General features: G+C 47.9%; 11 protein-coding genes across 11 annotated transcripts; 7 read left to right on the top strand and 4 right to left on the bottom strand.

The window, feature by feature from the left end:
• Nucleotides 1–76: 76 nt before the first annotated feature.
• Nucleotides 77–1,356, top strand: K444DRAFT_637423 (uncharacterized protein; the record flags this gene model as incomplete). The annotated part of the gene is made up of 5 exons (XM_024884116.1): nucleotides 77–146; nucleotides 413–572; nucleotides 620–813; nucleotides 930–1,157; nucleotides 1,199–1,356. The coding sequence occupies 5 exons, from the start codon at nucleotides 77–79 to the stop codon at nucleotides 1,354–1,356; spliced, it is 810 nt and encodes a 269-aa protein (XP_024729140.1).
• Nucleotides 1,357–1,814: 458 nt separating this feature from the next.
• Nucleotides 1,815–2,740, top strand: K444DRAFT_709284 (uncharacterized protein; the record flags this gene model as incomplete). Its single annotated transcript, XM_024888199.1, has 3 exons — nucleotides 1,815–1,933; nucleotides 1,983–2,420; nucleotides 2,668–2,740. Exons 1-3 carry the CDS (start codon nucleotides 1,860–1,862, stop codon nucleotides 2,738–2,740), a joined length of 585 nt encoding a protein of 194 aa, XP_024729141.1. The 5' UTR covers nucleotides 1,815–1,859.
• Nucleotides 2,741–4,202: 1,462 nt separating this feature from the next.
• On the top strand, nucleotides 4,203–4,988 carry K444DRAFT_637425 (uncharacterized protein; the record flags this gene model as incomplete). Its single annotated transcript, XM_024884117.1, has 2 exons — nucleotides 4,203–4,315; nucleotides 4,361–4,988. The coding sequence occupies 2 exons, from the start codon at nucleotides 4,203–4,205 to the stop codon at nucleotides 4,986–4,988; spliced, it is 741 nt and encodes a 246-aa protein (XP_024729142.1).
• Nucleotides 4,989–6,343: 1,355 nt separating this feature from the next.
• On the top strand, nucleotides 6,344–6,943 carry K444DRAFT_637426 (uncharacterized protein; the record flags this gene model as incomplete). The annotated part of the gene is made up of 3 exons (XM_024884118.1): nucleotides 6,344–6,393; nucleotides 6,587–6,851; nucleotides 6,890–6,943. The coding sequence occupies 3 exons, from the start codon at nucleotides 6,344–6,346 to the stop codon at nucleotides 6,941–6,943; spliced, it is 369 nt and encodes a 122-aa protein (XP_024729143.1).
• A 161-nt stretch (nucleotides 6,944–7,104) lies between these two features.
• Nucleotides 7,105–8,423, bottom strand: K444DRAFT_648085 (uncharacterized protein; the record flags this gene model as incomplete). Its single annotated transcript, XM_024885422.1, has 4 exons — nucleotides 7,105–7,131; nucleotides 7,180–7,833; nucleotides 7,952–8,348; nucleotides 8,401–8,423. The coding sequence occupies 4 exons, from the start codon at nucleotides 8,421–8,423 to the stop codon at nucleotides 7,105–7,107; spliced, it is 1,101 nt and encodes a 366-aa protein (XP_024729144.1).
• Nucleotides 8,424–8,697: 274 nt separating this feature from the next.
• K444DRAFT_603052 (uncharacterized protein) lies at nucleotides 8,698–9,216 on the top strand (the record flags this gene model as incomplete). Its single annotated transcript, XM_024878756.1, has 3 exons — nucleotides 8,698–8,803; nucleotides 8,856–8,968; nucleotides 9,027–9,216. Exons 1-3 carry the CDS (start codon nucleotides 8,765–8,767, stop codon nucleotides 9,214–9,216), a joined length of 342 nt encoding a protein of 113 aa, XP_024729145.1. The 5' UTR covers nucleotides 8,698–8,764.
• A 19-nt stretch (nucleotides 9,217–9,235) lies between these two features.
• K444DRAFT_603053 (DUF396-domain-containing protein) lies at nucleotides 9,236–10,361 on the bottom strand. Its single transcript, XM_024878757.1, has 3 exons — nucleotides 10,227–10,361; nucleotides 9,938–10,171; nucleotides 9,236–9,885 (listed from the first exon to the last, which is right to left on the bottom strand). The coding sequence occupies exons 1-3, from the start codon at nucleotides 10,294–10,296 to the stop codon at nucleotides 9,536–9,538; spliced, it is 654 nt and encodes a 217-aa protein (XP_024729146.1). The 5' UTR covers nucleotides 10,297–10,361; the 3' UTR covers nucleotides 9,236–9,535.
• A 106-nt stretch (nucleotides 10,362–10,467) lies between these two features.
• On the top strand, nucleotides 10,468–11,865 carry K444DRAFT_621385 (S-adenosyl-L-methionine-dependent methyltransferase). Its single transcript, XM_024881898.1, has 2 exons — nucleotides 10,468–10,623; nucleotides 10,674–11,865. The coding sequence occupies exons 1-2, from the start codon at nucleotides 10,601–10,603 to the stop codon at nucleotides 11,494–11,496; spliced, it is 846 nt and encodes a 281-aa protein (XP_024729147.1). The 5' UTR covers nucleotides 10,468–10,600; the 3' UTR covers nucleotides 11,497–11,865.
• Nucleotides 11,866–13,169: 1,304 nt separating this feature from the next.
• K444DRAFT_637431 (uncharacterized protein) lies at nucleotides 13,170–14,399 on the top strand (the record flags this gene model as incomplete). The annotated part of the gene is made up of 6 exons (XM_024884119.1): nucleotides 13,170–13,268; nucleotides 13,318–13,575; nucleotides 13,632–13,679; nucleotides 13,732–13,779; nucleotides 13,828–14,185; nucleotides 14,236–14,399. 6 exons carry the CDS (start codon nucleotides 13,170–13,172, stop codon nucleotides 14,397–14,399), a joined length of 975 nt encoding a protein of 324 aa, XP_024729148.1.
• A 1,725-nt stretch (nucleotides 14,400–16,124) lies between these two features.
• On the bottom strand, nucleotides 16,125–16,545 carry K444DRAFT_257193 (uncharacterized protein). Its single transcript, XM_024871367.1, has one exon. The coding sequence runs from the start codon at nucleotides 16,449–16,451 to the stop codon at nucleotides 16,239–16,241; it is 213 nt and encodes a 70-aa protein (XP_024729149.1). The 5' UTR covers nucleotides 16,452–16,545; the 3' UTR covers nucleotides 16,125–16,238.
• A 1,145-nt stretch (nucleotides 16,546–17,690) lies between these two features.
• Nucleotides 17,691–19,235, bottom strand: K444DRAFT_657188 (uncharacterized protein; the record flags this gene model as incomplete). The annotated part of the gene is made up of 3 exons (XM_024886133.1): nucleotides 17,691–17,987; nucleotides 18,039–19,027; nucleotides 19,203–19,235. 3 exons carry the CDS (start codon nucleotides 19,233–19,235, stop codon nucleotides 17,900–17,902), a joined length of 1,110 nt encoding a protein of 369 aa, XP_024729150.1. The 3' UTR covers nucleotides 17,691–17,899.
• Nucleotides 19,236–20,584: the final 1,349 nt, after the last annotated feature.

The following is a 20,584-nucleotide window of genomic DNA, read 5'->3' on the forward strand; positions in this document are numbered from 1 at the left end:
GTTCGAGGTTTGAGGGGAAGCCGGACCATTCCCGCAGAAGATGTTATTAGACTCGGCGAAGGTTTTGGTAGAGAACATGCCAGAGAATGCTAAGGAGAGGATTTCTGGAGAGAAAGATATGGCGGATTATGAAGTCGAGGAGCCAGGTGAGGCAGCGTAGTGGTGAGTGAAGCGTGTAGGCTTTTCTGCTGGGCGCAGTCGGAACAGGTACAGTATTCGGCGTTTGGATAGCAATTAAATTTTAATTTTGAGTCGCTTCAACCAATTGTGCAAGTGCCTCGATTGTTCTCCTAAATTTCTCATCTCAATTTTTTACTTATGTAAATTTATTCTGTTTGGCTTATTCACCGCATATCCTCTCCACATCCCCCATTGAAAGCACCCCCCTTTGCATTCTATTACGTTGCTCCAGAACATCCTCGACGTCGAGAGTCAACATACCATCTCCCAACAACGTACTCCAAGATGTCAGACTCTAGCTCCGACTCAAGCTGGCCTTCCCTTGCCTGGTCCAACATACCAATCGATCGGTACAAGCCTGACCCCCCAAGAAAGAAGGGGCCCACCTTTTGGTAAGCATTATCGTCTTGTCGATCGACTTTGAAGCTAACGGACCCAGGAATTCGCACCAACTGGTCACTCTGTTTGCAGGGCAGAATAAAGAGGCCAAGTCTTTCCTCATTCACAAAGACTTCGCCTGCCACTATTCCCCAGTCCTAAAAGCAGCACTTAATAGCAACTTCATCGAAGGCCAGACTCAGAGCTATCGAATGGAAGAGGACAACCACGAGGCCGTTCATCTGCTAATCCATTGTAAGTGCTAGAAGACCCATCTACTATTTCAATTATCTCATGACTTTCTCGTGGTGCAATGTTTCTGCTCTCGAAACAATCTTTGTCCCGCAATTGCTAACTTTCTTATTCGTCAGGGTTCTACACGCAGGTCCTGGATACTCAACAGCCAAAAGAACGATTAACCGGAAAGCCAAAAGACAACGAAGACCTCGCCTTGATCCAGCTCTGGATTCTGGCAGACAAGCTCCTCATCCCAGAACTTCAAAATCTAGTTACTGGCAGGATCGATTCTATTCGCCGGATCACTCAAGCTATTCCCACTGGCTGCCTTCAATCCGTGTACAAGGATACCTCTGCAGGAAGTCCGCTTCGTCGTTGGTTTGTCCATCAATGCGCTGCTCAGGGGAGCCGGATTGGTTTACCGAGCACCCTGAAGACTTCCCGCATGAGATGCTCATCGATTTTGCGGCTGTGTGGAGCAGGAAGATGCAGGAGGCAACGAAATTCGGACTTATGGAGGAGACTAATATCACTGATTTCGAGGTTGAGAATCCAGAGTAATGGAGACCTTGGGCAGGAAAGATGGTGTACTTGAGAAAACTTTACATTTCTATCTAGCTCAACGCTATTATCTCGAGGCATCGGGAAGATGGAGTTGGTGTTTGTCTGTGTTTCCTAGCGGTGTGCCAGTTTGTACTTCATGTGGTAGATAGTCGTGAGCCACGAGGTATTTGGGCAAATGAAGTCTTTTTCGATTATGGAACTCTCCGTAAATGTGTTCTTGAAAACTTGATCTTCGTCCACGACGCGTTGGGTGTCTTTCTACCCTGGGTAATCGGCACACTCGCCTTTTGATGCTACTAGCAAATAGCAATTCGGATTCACCTTAAATAACCCATACGACTTCGACCTTCGCCTGACACCTTATTTACACATATTCACCTTGGTACCTCGGTCGCCTCCTTCCATTATAAATCTCGTTGATCCTTCCACCACAATCCATATCCTATCCTAGCTACCCACCTTCGAGGATCTCTGAACCATCAAACCTCGATCACGGAACCATGGCCGGCACTGCAACCTCTTCCTCTGCTCGTCCTGCAGGCAGTCCAAAGACTAAGAAAAACCCATCCCTCGAGTAAGATATTTGCCTTATCCATGGGACCTTCGATCTAACTTGCATGCAGGAATCCGTTTGCCCTGGTGACACTCTATGCTGGCAATGAAGAAAATGCCAAACCCTTCAAGTTGCACACAGATTTTGCCTGCCATTATTCCCCCGTATTCAAAGCAGCGTTCAACAGCGGCTTCACCGAAGGGCAATATCAAGAATATCGACTGGATGTGGAGGAGGAGGAAGTTGTCCGCCTCCTAGTCGAGTGGTTCTATACGCAAGCCTTGAATACTCGCCAGCCGGAAGAGAAGTTGGACGATGCGGCGACCATGGAGGAAGACCTCATTCTAGCCAAACTTTGCGTGCTTGCGGATAAACTCCTACTGCCTCAAATGCAGAATCAAGTTTTAGACAGAGTACAAGAGATCCGCAACGCGGCTGGGCGAATACCTACAGAATGTTTACATTACGTCTACAACAACACGCCGCCGGGAAGCCCTCTACGTCGGTGGTATGTGTATGAATGTGCTTCGTGGCTTGATAGAAATTGGTTGGCGGATCACACTGATCAACTTCCACACGAGATGCTTATTGAACTCACCATATTCTTTTGCTCTTACGTCAATGATCTGCCAAATCCACTGCTGGCTGATTTGAGGAATCTCCATTCGGTGGCTGACTTCCACGTCAAGATTCCCAATAATTGACTGATCTCGGCACAAGGTCAGTGTGCTTCGACACAACTCTCGGTTTGGCAGGATGTGGCTTAGGCAGTTTCAGGGTACCATTTCAATGATAAAGGATGAAGACCATATATCGGGCATTGCTTAGGATTGTTTCGATGGTCTCGGAGGCAGGGGTGCTTTACCTTGTGCTTCATGTGGCAAGCACTTGCAAATTAGTGGTATTTCAAGCAAATAAATATGCTTTTTAAGCATAAAACTCTCTGAACTTCTAATGAATTTGATTGTTAGCCCATGTTTTATTCCATTCAATGGTTCGTTTATCGCTATACTTTCCGTCTTGACTCGAAAGCCTTCCTTAAATATCCTGGCTATTATTCTCGGCAGATACTTCTCGAGGCTATTACCACTCTTTCTATATAGTCCAAGGCAAAGACTCGGCCAAAGACAAAGACGGAAAATTATAAGGTTGAGATCCCGGATTAATAAGCGCCCAGGGCAACAGAAGGCATTAGTCAGTCATTATTTGGTACAGGTAATAGCTTTAAGATATACAGACCAATCGAATTATAGGAAAGGGAAAGGTCGAGGTTAAGGGCGATTTACTAGAGAATCTAATATAATGTCCTATCTCGGAAGGGATATTAACCTACCTATTATAATTATCTAAGATATACGTTAATTCTTTACCAGGAGGGAAATAGTTATCTGAGAGGGTTTCTACTATTTATACCTTTCTCTCCACAGAATTTACAAGCACTTGTACTGGGGGCTTTTCTTTTTTAAAATAATACAAACATGAATACCAATTTGCTTTATCATGATATTGAAGTCTTGAAGTCTTGAAGTTTTGCTCAAAGAGTTTCCTCAGCATTATGCATTCTCCTTGCAACGTGCTCACAGACAAGCATACTCGCGAATCGCATCTAGACCATGGACCCTTGTCCCGGTACCAATGCTCAAGGAAACGATAGCTGTGGCGGCCTATATTCCCCAGCCGGCTGGTTGTTCTCATGACTGTACGAAGTACTATAATAACGTCTTGTGATTTTGACCGAGGATGATAGCTTGAGACGCCACTTCACTTTTGAATAAGCATATAAAGTTGTCAGATCCCCAGGATTCTCGAGAATGTGTTGAGTGGGTTGATCAATTGGTGGTGTAAACTCACCTTGAAGCTATTGCACCGCCAACACTTCAACAATACAGCGTTTTTACAAGACCATTTTCTTTCCAAGTAAATGCAATTAGATCCCCGAATAGCTAGCAGAAGTACTGGTTATTTTTGTTTTGATTTGTTAGTTCGCTGTCCACGTTTATCTACGTCTTTCGGGGAGGTGCTGAACGCGAAGGGCGGGAGACGCTTTCAGTTTCTTCGTGGTTGTAAATTCACTCTGATGCGAGGCTAAAGCTTGGCGTAACTTCCAGTTTCGAAGTCATCTTTCCTTTCCTACTACAACTCGTCAAAACTCAGAGCTCTTCTGGAAAATCAACCTTCCCTGGCAATAGAAGGCAACGCTGATCTTATCAATTGGCCGCGTCAGTAATCCCTCCAAGGACAAGTGATCCCCGACAATAGCTGCTGACTCTTGCTGGGCAGGCACGAAAAGATGGCGACCGCAAGCTCAGGGTCTGGTGCTCTCACCCAGTCGCCTTCCCCTTCCACATCGACGGCCGATACAAGCACCAACAATGAAGATGTGAATAGAGACCCAAACTTCTCGTACGTTCTTCAAACTTGAATTGAGTCTGACAATTTGTTAACAAGCGGCAGAAACATGGACGAAGTGGTGACTCTTATTGCAGAACCGCATCACCGAGAACTGGACACCAAGAACAAGTTCATTGTGCACAAAAGTTTTGCTTGCCACTATTCTCCTGTCTTAAAGGATTTCTTCGACAACGAGAACGTGGACCGCCGGCTTCGCAAATATCACCTTCGCGGTACTAGCTCTAATACCGCCCAGCTCCTATTACAATGGATCTACACACAGAAGGTAGATATTGGAAAAATCGCTGAGCGGCCCGAAGGAGAGGCCAAGAGCCAAAGTTTGGTTTTTCTTTGGGTGCTGGCTGAGAACCTTCAAATCCCTCGATTACAAAACGCTGTTATACGCGAGCTGCAGGCATTGAGAGACCGCGGTGAACCAGTTCCCACCCTCTCTCTGAAGCACGTGTATGAGAATTTTCCACGAGCCAACCCACTTCGCCGATTGCTTCTCCATCAATGTGCTGGCGGTCTTAGCAAGTGGTACACCGACAATCCAGAGCAATTCCCAAAGGATATGTTACTCGAGTTGACTGTTTATCTCAGCAAAGCAGTGCAGTCAGGTACGAGTGCCAAAGATCTGAGGGAGAACACAAATCTTTCCGACTACTTTGTTCCAGAAGCTTGAACTAAGGGTAAGCTGAGTCCCTGAATAAATTTGAAGGAGGCTAACAAGTAGAAAAAGTTCACTCGTCAATTTGGCTTACAGGGGGTGAGTAGCGAAGTTGCGGGGGTTCACCGATGTAAGAGAAGATTCTCCAAGATGCTTCTCTGATTAGATTGACTGGATCATGCATGATGGTTCGGGATTTGGGAGATGCCTTGTAAAATAGCAAGAAAAGCATACTGGGAAAGACTAAATCGCAAAATGAACCAAGTAATTGCATTTCCTCTTCATCAAAGTGACGGTGATAAATTGAACCCAATTTCTCGAAGATCGTGAAACTGAACTTTTGGTGTACCTGCAAATCCACTGTTGATACAACTTCTTACCGGATTTAAAAGGCCTTGATCTCAGCTCCTCGACTCGAACCTCCTTCTTTCCTTCAACATCAGCCACGCCGACAAGCAACCTAACAACAACATCTTATTGTTGAGAAAATCTGGTAAGATTACTTTAAGACTCTTCTGCTCTTCTACTCGGAAGTTGACAGTGCCTCAGTGCAGATCAGACAAGATGGCGAGCACGCAGACTCCAGCGGCAGCGCCTTCACCTTTGACACTAACATCCACCAACACCGCGGCACAGAAGAAACCAAAAACGAAAGTACCAAGTCTTACGTACATATTTAAGTTTAGTTCCTAGCCTGTGAAAGTACGAAGAGGATCTTTTCCCGATCGTTCACTCTTCGTTCGAAAAGGGGAATGGAAATGATGGCTGAACACTTTTGGTACTAGGAAGCCTGCCGAGCTGGTTACACTCTCTGCTGTCAAGAGTGATGAAAAGTTCATTGCCCATAAAGAATTCGCCTGCTACTACACTACTCCCCAGTCCTCAAGGCGGCGTTCAACAGCAACTTCATCGAAGGCCAAATATATAAGAAATCGAACATGAACCGAAGAGGAAACTTAACTTAACATCGATTCGTCAATTCCACAATACATTGGACTTGATCTTCGCAAATGCTAGGCTTGTAAAAGTCCTTCCTTGCTCTGCGCCGTCAAATGCAACAATTCATGTCAAGGTATCTATACCCATCATTAGCGAGGCGGAGCTCAGGAAACATCAGGCTGAATAGAGGTTAATTCCAACGTGAACGGAACAAAAGGCCAAGGTCTCCTTTCCAACATGAAATTCATTAATTGTACAGCGAGTAACAAGTTGGAATTGTGCCACAATCTAAATTATTTCATGAAACGTCTATACATGGACGGGGATTGCATTGCGACGGCTGCAAAGAATGGTCTTCAGACGTCGATCACTTGAAATTTTATTCTGACAGCAACTCGATTGACTTCTTTCACAAATCAAACAGTGGAAGTATGCCTCGACTCAATCTTCAATGCCTTGTCTTGCTCGGACTCTCACTCAGGTAGGTGGTGTTCAATTTCAATGCCAGCAAAAAACTAACCCAGCAAATCACTCCCATCCTCTCCGCCGCACCACCCTTCAAAATCCTAGTCGAAACACCCGGCCTCCCCTCCTTCGTCGCCAAATGGCTCACCGTAAACGGGACGACCAGCTTTCCCGAATCCGCAGGCCCAATCTGCTACCTCTGACAACAGCCAGCTCTTCATCGGGGATCCAAGCCATCCTGTTGCTGTGAAGGTTAACCGGACATCTAATTCTGTGCTGGTTGCTGGGAACACGGCGGTGCAGGGAAAGACCACAGGCCCGTTGGTGCAGAGTGTGGGGTGGGTGATGACGGGGTGGAGTGTGGATAATGAGAAGTTGAGCTTGGGGTGGACAGTGGCGGGGATGGGGAATGCGAGTTTTGTTTATTCGAATTCGAACGTTTGGGCGGTTTTTGGGGATGTTGGTGCGGACAATGTTAGTGAGATGAGATATCATGCGAATCTGGTTCCTAGTTTTTCTTAGGACAAGGGACCTGCTGGAGGTTGAGTTGCGAGGGGCTGCAGTGATTTGATGATCAAGATAGGAGCAAACTTGCATAGACTATATGTCCCGACTTCTCTCGAGCACTTGAGCTTCCATGCGATCCAATAAACTAGGAAGGAGAGGAGTAATCATCTGAAACTCTTTCACTTCCTCGAGAAGGGTTTGATTCTTGTCTATTAAGAGTCTATGACTGTGATTTGATCATGAAGATCTGCGCGGTTTTAGTTCTCGGAAGAAATGATACGAAGGGAAATTTTACCTGATTCAATGACGCCACATCCATATGCGCCAGCCGTTTCTGAGCAATGTTTCGTGCTCTAACGGCGTGTCTACCCTGCATCATAGGCGTAGAGCGACCACTAGACTCGACTGTAAGAGGTGTTGAAGGGGTGCTGTCCTTGGTCGAAGTCTGAGTAGATTCCGCAGATTCAGCATCGTTCTCAGCCTCTTTGGCCTTGTCTCGTTTCGACTTCTTCTTTCTCTTTGACTCCTTTTCGGCCATCTCCACATCAGAAGTTGCCTTCTCTTTCTTCTCTTTCTTTTCCTTCTTCCGCTTCTTGATCTCGATATCGTCCTCACTTTCCTCCGACACCCGCTGCTTTCGGTCCTTCTTGGACTTCTTTTTCGAGATCTTCACCTCCCCCATTGCCGCAGCAACTTCTTCAGCACCGTCAAGAGTAGTTGATGACTTCCGCCTCCTCTTCGATTTCTTGACTTTGATAGCCACAACCTCGGCGTCGGTCTCCAGCACCTCTATTTTCCGCTTTTTGGATTTTCGGGGCTGGGGCTCTACCACAGCAGCTTCATTGTCTGATTTCGATGAAGAACAATCAGTTGAGTCGTCAATACTTCCTGCGGCAAGCCTCCGTATCCTCTCCGCCTCCGAATCAATCAAGTGTTGAATCTTATCACCCTAGTAATGAGTGTCAGCAATTGCCCGATACAGATTGATTTGGGCAAACTGGGATATTGTCTTGGGAGAATTCTATGAGACCATTTAGAATAGGAAAGGGTTATCTCCTAACACTTACAATCAGAAAGCCCCCAGGGACGAAACGAATACTCCCCCATCTCCGCTCCGTATAAATCGCCCTCTTCAAATCTTCCCTCGATTTCTGCTCTCTCTCCAATTCTTCCTCGTCTTTCCCGTTCAATCGCCCTAGTAAATTTGTGAACGCATCAAGGCCTGTGCATTCTCCATGGCCTACACCGCTTCCAATCTTCGCCCCAAGGCCGAGATTATCGTCCTTGACGGAGACTCGGATATGTGATGCGTTGGCAGCGGTGTGGAATTCAGCGTGGGCAGCATTCTTGGCTCCGAGGTAGTCGCCTGGCTGCCAGCCTTGGGAGGTCATAATCTTGAGGCCGAAGGATTCGGTGTCGTTGGTCCATTTTGTGTTATTTGGATCGTGGGACAATTTCATTCGCCTGCAGATTTCTTGTTAGCATTATATTGAACCAAGGATCATGGGAGAATTACTTCTTGGGCGCTGCGAGTCCCATCTTTGCTTGTGGTGGAAAGCAGAGCGGGAGATTCGTTATCGTGAAAAAAGTTCTGGGGGTCGGAAATCTTGGTGGAGTCGATTTTGCCCCCGACTACGCTAGTGTGTGATTGGTCAAAATTTCACTTCCCAGACCCTCGACTTTCTTCTATTAGCACGAAACACGAAACAATCCGTTGGATTCTACCTTGTTTGAACCGGAGGAGAAGCCTGTTTGTACTCTCGAGAAGTCACGTCCGCGTTCTGACAATGGCGTCACGTGAAGCTCGCAAAAGCCAGCCGACAGCTCAAGCATCTGAGTCCGAGGAGGAGAACTCGCAGCAAAGCTCCCAGGAAGCCGACATGCAGGTGCTGAAAGCTGCTCGGAATGTCGTCTCAACTGTGAGGATTCCTCGGATATAGTTCTGGAGCAAATATACTGACTTGAATCTAGATGAAGAATCGTCGCGAGTCCAAGCGGAAAGCCATCGAAGGAGATTTGAAGAAACGCGTAGCAGACATCAGTGCCAAGCTTGATGCTCATTTCGAGTCTAGGAAAAACAGAGTGTAAGTGATGCTTGCCACCTTCCTCTCAACCAGTTTGCAAGCTGACTCTCCCTAATAGTACCAAGCTTCAGAATGCTCAATGGGCTAGACTCGACGCTCTGAACAAGAAACGAGAAGCTATCGAGGCTCAGATTCTCAACAGCATGAAGGCAATTGAGCTTCAGACTACAAACATCTCGTCTGAACTCGCAGCCACGTATGATGGTCGCGTCGAAGAGATTGAAGATGGCGCTTCTCCAAGAAGCTAAGGGTCTAACAGGTGAGTGCTGAACTCTTACGTATGCTTGATCAAGGACTAACTTGAGGAACAGAAAGGACGAAAATATTGCTACATAGATTTGCTATACACATACCATTGTACCACTCACCTGCAAGGCGTTAGGAAGGATTTGGCGGAGATACCTCTGGGAGTTCATTTTGCAAACATTAGCACACATTATACACACCGTATATACCTCTGTCCGGGGACCATGCATAAGCCGTGAATTCCTTAATCCGACATTTCCATTCCATGAAGTTGTTGACCAAACGCCATCAATGCCAATTGTGCCCGTCCGTACTCGTACATTAAAACCCTCTTTCCGGCCTCGACCATCCAGCCAGTTTCCCCAGCTCCCCAATCCCGTCTCTAATCGTATCAACCACCACCTTGACCATTCCTTGCCTCTTATTCTTCCCTTGTGCCGCCGACCCAGGCATGCCGGGCTCCTCACTACCCATCGTTGGTAACACGTTATCGCTTGCAGAAAGGGAGACGAAGAGGGAGAATGGGACCAGCCACACGCAGAGCCCAAAGTATGATGCAATTTCCGTGAACGTAGGGAGACTGGAGGGGTCGTATCGGGACGCGGGGTAGGACATAAGTGTCGAGGTGGAGAAGTGTGTGAACCAGACCCAGTGATTTAGCAGCACGAGACCTGTATCTTCCATCAGCATTCAAGCTTGCTTGCAGGTGGGAGAAGCCCGTACCGCAAGATGTTACAAACAGGGGGTCGGAGAGCTTGACAATTGGGAATCGCCGCATGTTGCCAAGGTATACGACATGAGACACGATGCTCAGGAGTGACAGCCAGAACGGGAAGCCATCTATGAGGCAGAGCAGAACTTGGATTGAGATCACGGCGTATATGAGGCGTGTGAGGAATTTCTTAGCAAACACGGTATGTTCTTCGACGAGTTCGGAGAGGTAATAGAGTCCCGATGCTGTTAAATCTGTAAGCATCCGGCATCCATCTCCTTGGACTCAAAGGGGATGTACCTATGGCGAGGGTCAGGAACCCAAAGCCCAGCGCGAGACCTATATACCCGACGAGTGGTAGGATCCACATCTTGTTCAACGAGTTTGCTATGAGACTTGCATGTCTGAGAGAAGTGGTATTGTTGAAAGATCGACTGGAACGCAGCCAGGGGGACGTGGGACGTGTTCTGATCTCCCCAGACTTTCACGCGGCCGCGAATGCCGAGCCCACCAAAAAGTTTCACCGAAAAGAGTGGTTTGCGATGACATGCTATGAAAAAGATTCTAGACTCGACGCGCAAGAGTTGCAAGTACAAAGATACATCTAAAAACTTGCTGGGAATCGCATGAAGTAGTCTTGGTCCATCTGCTTCGGCAGATTTTAACCCGCCATCATGTCTCGTCCAGAAGACACCCTGTGAGCAACCCCTCCATCTTGAAGAAGAATGCGACTGACAAAGTCTTCAGTCCCCCAGATCTCCATTATAATGACACAGAAGCAAGGAAATACACCACCTCTTCTCGAATACAAAACATTCAGGCTTCCATGACCAACCGCGCCCTCGAGCTCCTCGCCCTCTCCTGCCCCTCCGTCATCCTCGATGTCGGCTGCGGTTCTGGCCTCTCAGGCGAAATTCTCTCTTCTATCGACCCTTCAGAAGGCGGTCCTCATGTATGGGTTGGAATGGATATATCAGCGTCTATGCTCGATGTCGCTCTTCAACGAGACGTGGAGGGCGATCTGATGCTCGCAGATATTGGACAAGGAGTCCCCTTCCGAGCTGGTAGTTTCGATGCAGCGATTTCGATAAGTGCGATACAATGGCTTTGTAATGCAGAGAGCAGTGAGGTTTCATCGGCGGGGAGGCTATCGAGATTCTTTAACGGGTTGTATGCCAGTTTGAAGAGAGGGGGACGAGCGGTTTGTCAGTTCTATCCGAAGAATGAGCAACAGAGGACGATGATCAGCGGCGCAGCGATCAAGGCTGGATTTGGAGCGGGTATCTTGGAGGATGATCCTGGAACGAAGAATAGCAAGCTCTATTTGGTGTTGACGGTTGGTGGCTCCGCTGATGAGGGAACTGGTGGGGATATCACTGGGGTGGTGAAGGGGATGGAGGGTGTGGATGTTCTGGATGCGAGGAAGAAGCACAGAGAGAAGGGGAGAAGAGATATCAAGAAAGGAAGCAAAGCGTGGATCTTGAGCAAGAAAGAGCAGATGGAACGGAAAGGAAAAGTGGTGAAGAATTCCTCGAAATACACTGGACGGAAAAGACATATCACGTTCTAGAAGATGGGATAAGTAGAGCTGCATTGCATGGCGTACAGTGGAGTAATTGATTTTGATACCAAGACCGGGAGCTTCAGCGAAGTTTCTGTGCATGAGCTTAAGCCTTTGTTGTACAAGACCCTGTTTGAGCCTGCCAGGACTTGAATCTTGTTGAAACAGCAATGGCAGCAGCTATAAAAAGTCTGCCACCCTGACATGGTTCAGAGAAGCATTATTCTTCCTCAGTCATTTGGAATAATCTGCGAACCTACAAGCAAAGCAAAATCGCCAAATTTCCCAGATCAGCGAATTCTTCCCGCAACCACTCCATTTTAGCAAGTCATCCAGCGTGCGTTTGACCATCTTTGACCCTCTTCTCGCAACCGCAGCAACTCTAGCACTTGTTTGTCCCATCGCCTACGGCATATGTTAAGTAGGCTGTGCCAAGCTCGGCGTTACTTGCTACTCTGTCGCTGGCTACACTTTTGGCCTCGTCACCGCGATCATGGCTCCAGCAGCAATTCTTGCTTGCAGCGCAGCACAGGGCACCTGTTACGCCGCATGTGCTGTCGCTGCTTCTGCACCGGTTCCTTAAATCTACACAATATCGGAGACTTCAGTATGGAGGCTAAGGTGGATCTCGGACCGGGAGGCATTCTGTCTGTGGGCTGACCCTGCAGTAGAGGATGGCGTTTCCTTTCTTGCCCTCATCTCCGATATATGAGACTTCTAGCTAGGTGCAGCTGTAGTAGCTTTCATCGGAATTGAGAAGTCATTGCATGGAAATGTCTCCCTAAATGCTATGTTGTCGCGTTTTGAGCAAACGCTGCCTGGAGCTTCACATACTAGACTCTCAGGATCGCTTCTTCCTGATAACGATGTGTTGCCTATCTACTTTCTATCGCAAAGCGGCAAAACGTTCTCGTCAGTCTCTTTCAATCTTGGCATCTCAATAATTTGCGCATGATCACTCTCATGTGCTCGAGTCGGCAACTCCTGAGATCCTGCAAAAGGGGGTCGACCACACGCAAAACCAATTCGATGGAACGACTGCTTTCTGATTTTCATTGAATCCGGGGCATGCAAACATTGCAATTCATCTCCTGCAGAATGCAAAATGGATGGGCTGCTTGGGGGTTGTAATAAATCGGTGTTGCAACATTACCCCTATTCATGTCGCTCACCCCTTTTCCATCACCGGCATATCACGCGCAAAAATCGTTACCGCAGCAGCTCTCATCTCTCGAGGCATGCACTTCGCTTTCATTGGTCGAAAAAATCCAACCTCCCCATTTTCGATTTTGGTGTGGTGACGTCGATTTCTCATATTCACTCAGGGGAAAAGGTGAAGCGGTGTTGACATCCACGCAAAAAGGGGTGGCTGGTCCAATCGGATTATCAACGCATCACAATAGCCTCCTTAGCTTCCCCTAAGCTATTGTTCAGTTTGGAGTGTTTGCAGTGCATTGGAAAAAAGTATTTAAGGGCAGGTTTTCCTTCCGATCCTTCCTTTCTTCTTTCCTTTACAACTTTTCCGCAACGCACCGTCAACCCACAACTTCACACTCAACCCAGACAACCCATACAACTTCATTCAAGTCTTCATCACACTTCTTCTATTGAACATTACCTTCACACACACACTCATACACATTTCAGGACCGAGCTCAGATAGCTGAGACAAGGTCGTCAAGATGTCTACCAACCCAACTTACCCTGTCGATCCGCGCGAGATGCTGAAGAACTCCACCCTCGGTGTCAAGGTTTGCGCTTCTTTGATGAATATCTGTGGTGTGAGTTTTCCCTTTTCCAATCCCTCGCACATCAATTGACACCGAACAGCACCTCGAGTACTTGCAAAAGCAGGGTTTCTATTCTGAGCAGCAACGCGAATTTCTCGACCGCGCTGTGCTCAAGTTCCCTAATACTGAGACCCTCGTTGATAGCTTCTTCAAGAGTACCCTTCAACTCCAGAGTATTGGATTCACTTTCGTCGATACTCCCAAGGGTCCCAAGGTCACCTTTGAGGAACCCGTTGCTGTCCCTTCCTCCGTGTCTTGCTCTGAGGAGGTTTCTATTAAGGTTGAGGATGATTCAAATGTCAGTCGTTACAAAATCTGGGTCCTGGAGCAGTGGAGATGCTTACAAATCCACAGGCTGCCACCGATGCCGCCGATTTCACCGAGACTGAGGATGATGCAAAGGTCAGTCCAATGTCTTGGTCTTGGAAGAATGGAGGTGCTAACACAGTTACAGGCTGCCAGCAACGCCGAGGAATCCACCGATGGTGATGACAATGCAAAGGTCAGTATAATCTCTGGGTCCTAGATCAGTGAGCTAATAAGACTACAGACCACTCTTCTGCCTGATGGCTGTCAGCTTCATATGTCCATGTGGGCTCCAGAGAACTACAAGAAGCGTATTGCAATGGCCGCCAAGCCTGTTGCCGTTGTCGCCAAGCCTGCTCATGTTGTCACCAAGCCTGCTCATGTTGTCACCAAGCCTGTCCCTGTTGTCGCCAAGTCTGTCCCGGTTGCTGCTAAGGTAGTCAAGTTCGCTCAGAACGCCAGTCGGAACGGTATCAAGATCAGCCCAGCAACCTGCCCTACCAAGGCACGCTGCTACTCTCCCGACGAGTTGCTGCATCTGCGATCCTCTCTTCCCGCTATCAATGGTGTTGCCAGCAAGTTCAAGAACAGCCCTCACATCGGTATGGTTTTCAAATAAATTCATCAAAGTCGGCTGCTAACTCGTGTACAGCTCGTATGGAAACCGCCATTTCCTATACCGAAAAGAAGGCCCGAGGCCATGAAGAAGTCGCTGTCAGTCATGATTCTAAGGCAGGGGCTTTCATTCGTAGCGGAGCTGTGGATTTCAAGTCCCGATCATCACTTCAGTGGCTTTGGGGTGTGTGCTCCAACTAAGCGGCTGGATGGTCGGTGGTCTGAATCGTTTGAGTGCGTGCAGTCAATGATTGGCTGAAACGGAGATCCACATTGAGGGCCGAGAAATGGAGCTTTTATTTCCTTTTGCTTCTCTAAATTGTACTTGAGGGTGGTATTATAATCATTGGCAAAACGCATTCGGGTACCAACAAGGTGGATTGGGAATGTGTGCAGTCAATAATTGGCGATATGGAGATCCAACTTGGGATCGAGGCTTGTCTTTTTGCTCCTTTGATTTGTATTTGAGCTTGGGTTTATAAGGACTGAAAAGCGTATCTGGGGTATTCGGAAAGTGTAAATAGAACAAGCACAGACTTGAGATGCTGACAACTAGCACAACAAGAAATGAAATGATTGTATTAAATTCCTCCTTCCCCGTGCCTAGAGTCAACTTGGCTTCCAACTTGACGTGAATTTTGAACTATGAATTCTCCCGTTTGGGCAAGAAGTCAACAACTGGCGCTCGCTTATTTCCTACAAGCAAGCAACCTTCCTTTCACTCGAACGCGACACCAGGAACAATCCCCTGGGAGTATCACATCGAACATAACCATCGCCGTTCGCGTGCCCGCGTGTACAATCAAACATGGAGCAAGAACAAGAAATCCTCCAGCAACCCCTGTCGAACGTGATCAACGCATCGGTCATCTCCGCCTTTCTCTCCAGCGACCGTTCACACATCTCAATCTTCGACACCCTGCTCGGATGTCGCATTACGGGCGTCGACTCCGAGATTCGTACCGAATACGAGAATGGTAAGGTCGTTCGCTTCCCCGTCTTGACCCTTTGCCTTGACGGCCTTGATCGCTTGCTCGAGAAGCATGAGCTGGCGAGGCAGATGCTGCAAGAAAAGATCAATGCTGAAGGAGGACGACCTGGCGTCTATGGAAAGCTTGTACAGAGTTTGCCGATCGCTCGGACAGGTTTCTTGTGTGCTGGACAGGGGGGTGGAGATGAGCTTGTTGCGCTGAAGGAGAAGATGAAGGTTGACAATGCCGAGGATCTTGCTAAGCTGAAGGACCAATTGGAGGCTGAGTACGCTGAGAAGAAGGCGCAACTAAATGCTGTGAATGCTCGAGAACCTGCCAACTTGGAGCAGACACAAGACATAGGTAGGTCAGGGTGAGAACATTCCTCCTACATTACCATACATCCAAGCTTCTTCAGAGATCGCCTCAGTGTCCCAATGCCATCGGAACAATCTGTGAAGCAGATGCTGACATACCCCTCGCTCTAGAAGCCGCAACGGACAAATTCGCAAAACTTAAGGAGCAAGTAGACGCTCAAGCTGCCGCCGAACTTAAAAGGTACAAGGAAGATGCGTATAATGAGGCAATGAAGGCTGCAACAGCGGTAATGAACGCCGAGTTCGAGAGAAGCGACAAGATTCGGGAGAAGGAAGCTGCCAAGGAGCTCGCCAAGTTGAAGAAGGGTTTGGAGACCAAAGCCGTCAAGGAGTTAGCCAATTTGAAGGCAGAGCTCAGAAATAACGCTACTGGTGAGATTCAACGATTACGTGGCGGAACAATCGCCAAGAATAACAACGCCTTGGAACATCAACAGGCACAGCACAACAAGAACTACAAGAACCGCATGAAGGAGAACAGGGCGAATTTCAAAGAGTTTATGGACAAGTGGTCCGTTAATGTCGAGCTTGAAGACAAGAGCTGTGCAAATCTCACTTATAGTGCAGCTGCCAAGCTCCTAGCCCAAAACCCTAAAGTATTCAACCAGTACAAGGAACTTCTCGTCAAAGCGTTGAAGAAATACAAGCAGGAGTTGAAGGAACAATATCAAAACCATCTCAATGACATCGAGTTAGAGTGTCGACGGTGGTTGAAAGCCAATGCTGGGAGTGGCGTGAGAGTGGAGGTCATGGATGGACTTCAGAACACTTTGTTCCAAGCAAGAGGCTACGACCATCCAATTATAAAAGGGGGCAAGGAGAAAATCGAGAATCCGGGTGTACACATGAGCCAGGAAGACTTGAAGCAAACAAATCAGGCGATGATTGTGGAGTTTGAGGCACATAACCAGAAGGACGTTTCGGAAAGGGGTCTGCGACTGCAACCTGTAGTGTTCCAGACGGAGAATTTACAGCGAGCGGTCGAGGTACGTGTGTTTTCGACTGATTGTCTCATGAGTTCCGGAACATAAAACCCTTGATGAAGTAATACTGATTACTTGAGCAGGAAAACGAAAATTCGGGATTTCATAAGATGATGGCTATTATCGACAGCTACTCCGATAACTTGGTTGCAGAAAGGACTTTCCTGGGCACACCGTTGAAGGAGATCCAACCAAAGACTCAACAAGTCAACCACCCCCGAAAATTCAGTAACGGTGTCGGACAACTGGGGGTGCAACCAAAGTTGGGGGAACTGGCAGTCAGCGGGCCCGATGTAAGAAGTGCTGCCAAGGAGCACGTCCCGATGCCCACCAATAGCGGAGGACGTGGTGGTATGAGAGGCAATGGTGAGGATGTTGAGCAGGTGCTACACCCAAAGAATATCAATAGCAGTCTCGGTGGGACGCATTCACTCCAGCTACAGCCTGCAGCCGGATGGTATGCTGCCAACAAGAACCGTCCTACGTACACCATGCCCAGCAATCCGATCAACATCAATTTCCATGATGATGGCGACGTATATGCACGAGCTGTGAAGGAGAAATATTCAAGCCCCAAACTGATAATTACTGCGATTCGTCCTTGCGAACCAAGCGGAACCATTCCTAATGTTCCATCGCTTGCAAAGAGCGACGGAGCCCAGATGAAGCCAACGGATATTCCACGTGTTAACCAAACAATCAAGATGGAAGCTGAAGAGCCAACTCGTCAACAGCCATTCAGACAATCGGCACCGATCTTCGCCCGTGAGTCTCGTAGACTACTGACTGAGGCAAACGATCGTTCGACGATAGCAGACATGGAGTCACATATCGAAACTTTATGGCAAGAACAGCCCCTCGCTTCTCAGCCCTCCCGCACGAAGCAGGAGATGTTTGATACAGTGTTCTATGGCAAGACGGTCACCGAGATCTACGAGATCCTAGGAAAGCGCAAGAGATCTGCAAACAACGAGGGAACTGAGGACCGGCCCCTGCACAAGAAGGTTGATCAGCACGGCTTTATGAAGCAATGATTACGATCGTTGCAAGGTACAAGTGGTGCTGGATACGGGAATGAGCATTTTGAAGTTACAGTTCTACTTGTGGTGGGACAGTCCTGCTGACCATTTGTGCAAAAGGGAAGATTGAGCAAATTGCTATGGAGTTTATGCTTCTCGAATTGAGGTGGGCATTTGAGGATTGAGACTTCAATATGTTACTTGCTGGCTTGGACGGGGTTGCCGTATGGTGTATGAAACGAATTGCAATGGCACGAGGTGTTAAGTAGAAAACAGGAATGCACCTTGCTTATGCATACTAAAGTACAGCCGGTCGAGTCTACGTCCCCTTTATACAATTGAGATCCGCTTTTAAGTCGCAGCCTCCATCTTATCCAGAACCGCTCTTGTGAACTGGTGTGTGCTGCTTTCTCCCCCCATATCCCGAGTGCGAACATTGCTGTAAAGCTGTGAGTCTGAGTTCAAAATTTGGAGAGAGCAGAAAATTTACCCATCGCTGATAACATCGTACACAGCCTTGGAAATGCGGTTAGCATGCTCATCAAGACCGAGATGTCTCAGAAGCATAGACCCGGAGAGGATCATCGCTGTGGGGTTGGCCTGGTCCTTGCCCTTGATATCAAGACCAACGTGACGGCACCCAGGCTCAAAGACAGCTACATCGCGGCCCATGTTGCAGCCCGGAACGATACCCGGACCTCCAACAAGCGCAGCTCCGACATTGGACAATATTCCTCCGTATAAATTAGGCATGACCATAACGTCGAACTGCTGCGGCCGCGAGACACACTGCATGGACGCGTTGTCCACAATCATGTCGTTTGTCTCGAGAGTTGGGTATTCCTTCGCAACAGCATTGAAAGTGTTTCGGAACAGACCGTCTGCGAGCTTCATGATGTTGGCCTTGTGGATACAGGTGACCTTCTTGCGGTTATTTGCCAGCGCGAAGCTGAATGCGAACTTGGCAATGCGTTCTGACTTTGCGCGGGTGATGATCTTGAGTGATTCGACGACGCCTGAGACTGATTGGTGCTCGAGGCCAGAGTACTCGCCCTCGGTGTTCTCTCGAATAAGGCAGAAATCGACGTTATCGTGGCGGGTCTTGTAGCCGGGGATGTTCTTGATAAGGACTACTGACGCATAGATATCGAGCTCTTGTCGCATGGCTACATTGAAAGACTGGTGGCCGGAACGCTCGATAGGTGTGTGCAGAATTCCTTTCAGCCCAAGCTTGTTTCGCTTCAATGAGGCAATTGATTCCCGGAATAGCTCCTCGCTGTGCTTGTCTCCCGACTCGACACCCGACACATCGACTTGCTCCCATTCAACTGGCACATTGTCCGCCTTGAAAATTGTCTTCACTGATTCTGCGACTTCGGCTCCAATACCATCGCCAGGGATTAGAGTGACCGTGTATTTCCCGCCATATTTCGTTGGCTTGAAGATGTCGGATTGAACCGTGGCAAAGGTGCGAAGGCTCTGTGAAGAGAGTCAAGTCAGCAACGGCTCCTTGCGCAAGGATTTCCAAGTGGGGAGTATACCTGCGCGGATCGGGAGGAAGCTTGTGCGGTTCGGAGAAGGCTCTGATAAGATAAAGAAGCTGCAGTTAGCTACGGTTTCGTGCCATTGAAGCTTTTACCGGTGGGTATCATACTTGCGCCGACCGGGCAGAGCTGCGCGACAGCATCTTGAAGAGTAGGGCGAGAGGTCGTAGGTGTGAAGAGAGCAGAGGAGGGAGATCGGAGGAAAAAGGAACCCTTGGAGTTGGAGTTGTTTCGTTCCCGCCGCCTTGCCGCTTTGGGAATCGACCGGTGAAATCGGCATCTGGCGAATGCGAACTTTTCACTCCTCCTAACAACTGTCAAAGGCTCATCTTATTCAAGGGAGACCATCAGTGCATCCTTTCACCGATTTGATTGCGAATTTCTTCCTTTTGCTTATGGATGATGTCTGCCCTACGGGAAAGTCTTCTCCCAGTGGCCGCTGCACAACTCTATGCCCCACCCTCACTTCCTTCGCACTGAATGATTGTTGCTGCAGAAGCATCTCATTGGAAAGATCAAAGCTTCCTTGTGAGATCGCAATTATTTTTCCTGAGTTCGATTCTGTCCCTAACTCAGTAGCCATGTTCCAGAATCACATCTGCTCAGCTGACAAAAGGTCGCAGCTTTTCTTCAATTGGAAAATTAAGGGTCTGCAAGTTGTCACCAGACTTTTCCGTGGTATTTATCTTGTGGAATTCTGGAGCAGCACATGCACATCTCTGCTGTGTGTTCTTTGGGAAAGCGAAAGAAAGAATCGGGAGGGATGAATTTGGAAGCCCTCTCCACCCCTCCCAATAGATATACGTACATAGAGACAAAAGGCTCTAAACTTGCCAAAGATACAGTCCTCATTTTCTAGATGGATATCAGAGCTACGACTGTTGGAACAAGCGCACTGATTGAGGACCTGTCTCAATCCCGGGATCATATGTCCCTCGTGTCACCAAGCTTCCGAAAGTTTCCTCAGTGATGAAAATATGCTTTAATCAAGGATGCACTGATGTTGAACGGGAAAACAATAGTCCACCTAGATATATGTGCAAAACTTCATGTCCTGCAGTACCAAATATGGGAGAAAGAGCTGCAGTTGGCATAATAATCAGAGGGAAAGCAAGTTGCACTTCAATTTCATGCAAGGACGATGGTCAAAGAAAGTGAGAAACATCAGAATACTTCGAGGTCAAGAATGTTACATCAGAGCTTAGACTTTGCAAAAACAAGTGTTTCTGCGCGTCATGTATTTTTGCCTTGGATTTCGAGAGAGAGTCTTTTGCTAGCATGACTTTGCCTCATGAAGTTTCAGAGAATCAGGTGTTCTGAGGAGTTTGAAACCGGTCAAAGTGCGCAGTTCGGGGTGGGGAGTCAAGATGCCCTCTTGCTAGGGAGTCAACGAAAAGAAAGGTCACGTACAAAGAAGGAGAGCGCTTTCTAAACCTCGATTTCAATCACGGATACTTGCGCCCGAAGTCGATGCGGAAACCAGGAATTAGTT

This window comes from Hyaloscypha bicolor (assembly GCF_002865645.1).
Source record: "Hyaloscypha bicolor E unplaced genomic scaffold K444scaffold_182, whole genome shotgun sequence".
In the NCBI taxonomy this organism is placed as follows: domain Eukaryota; kingdom Fungi; phylum Ascomycota; class Leotiomycetes; order Helotiales; family Hyaloscyphaceae; genus Hyaloscypha; species Hyaloscypha bicolor.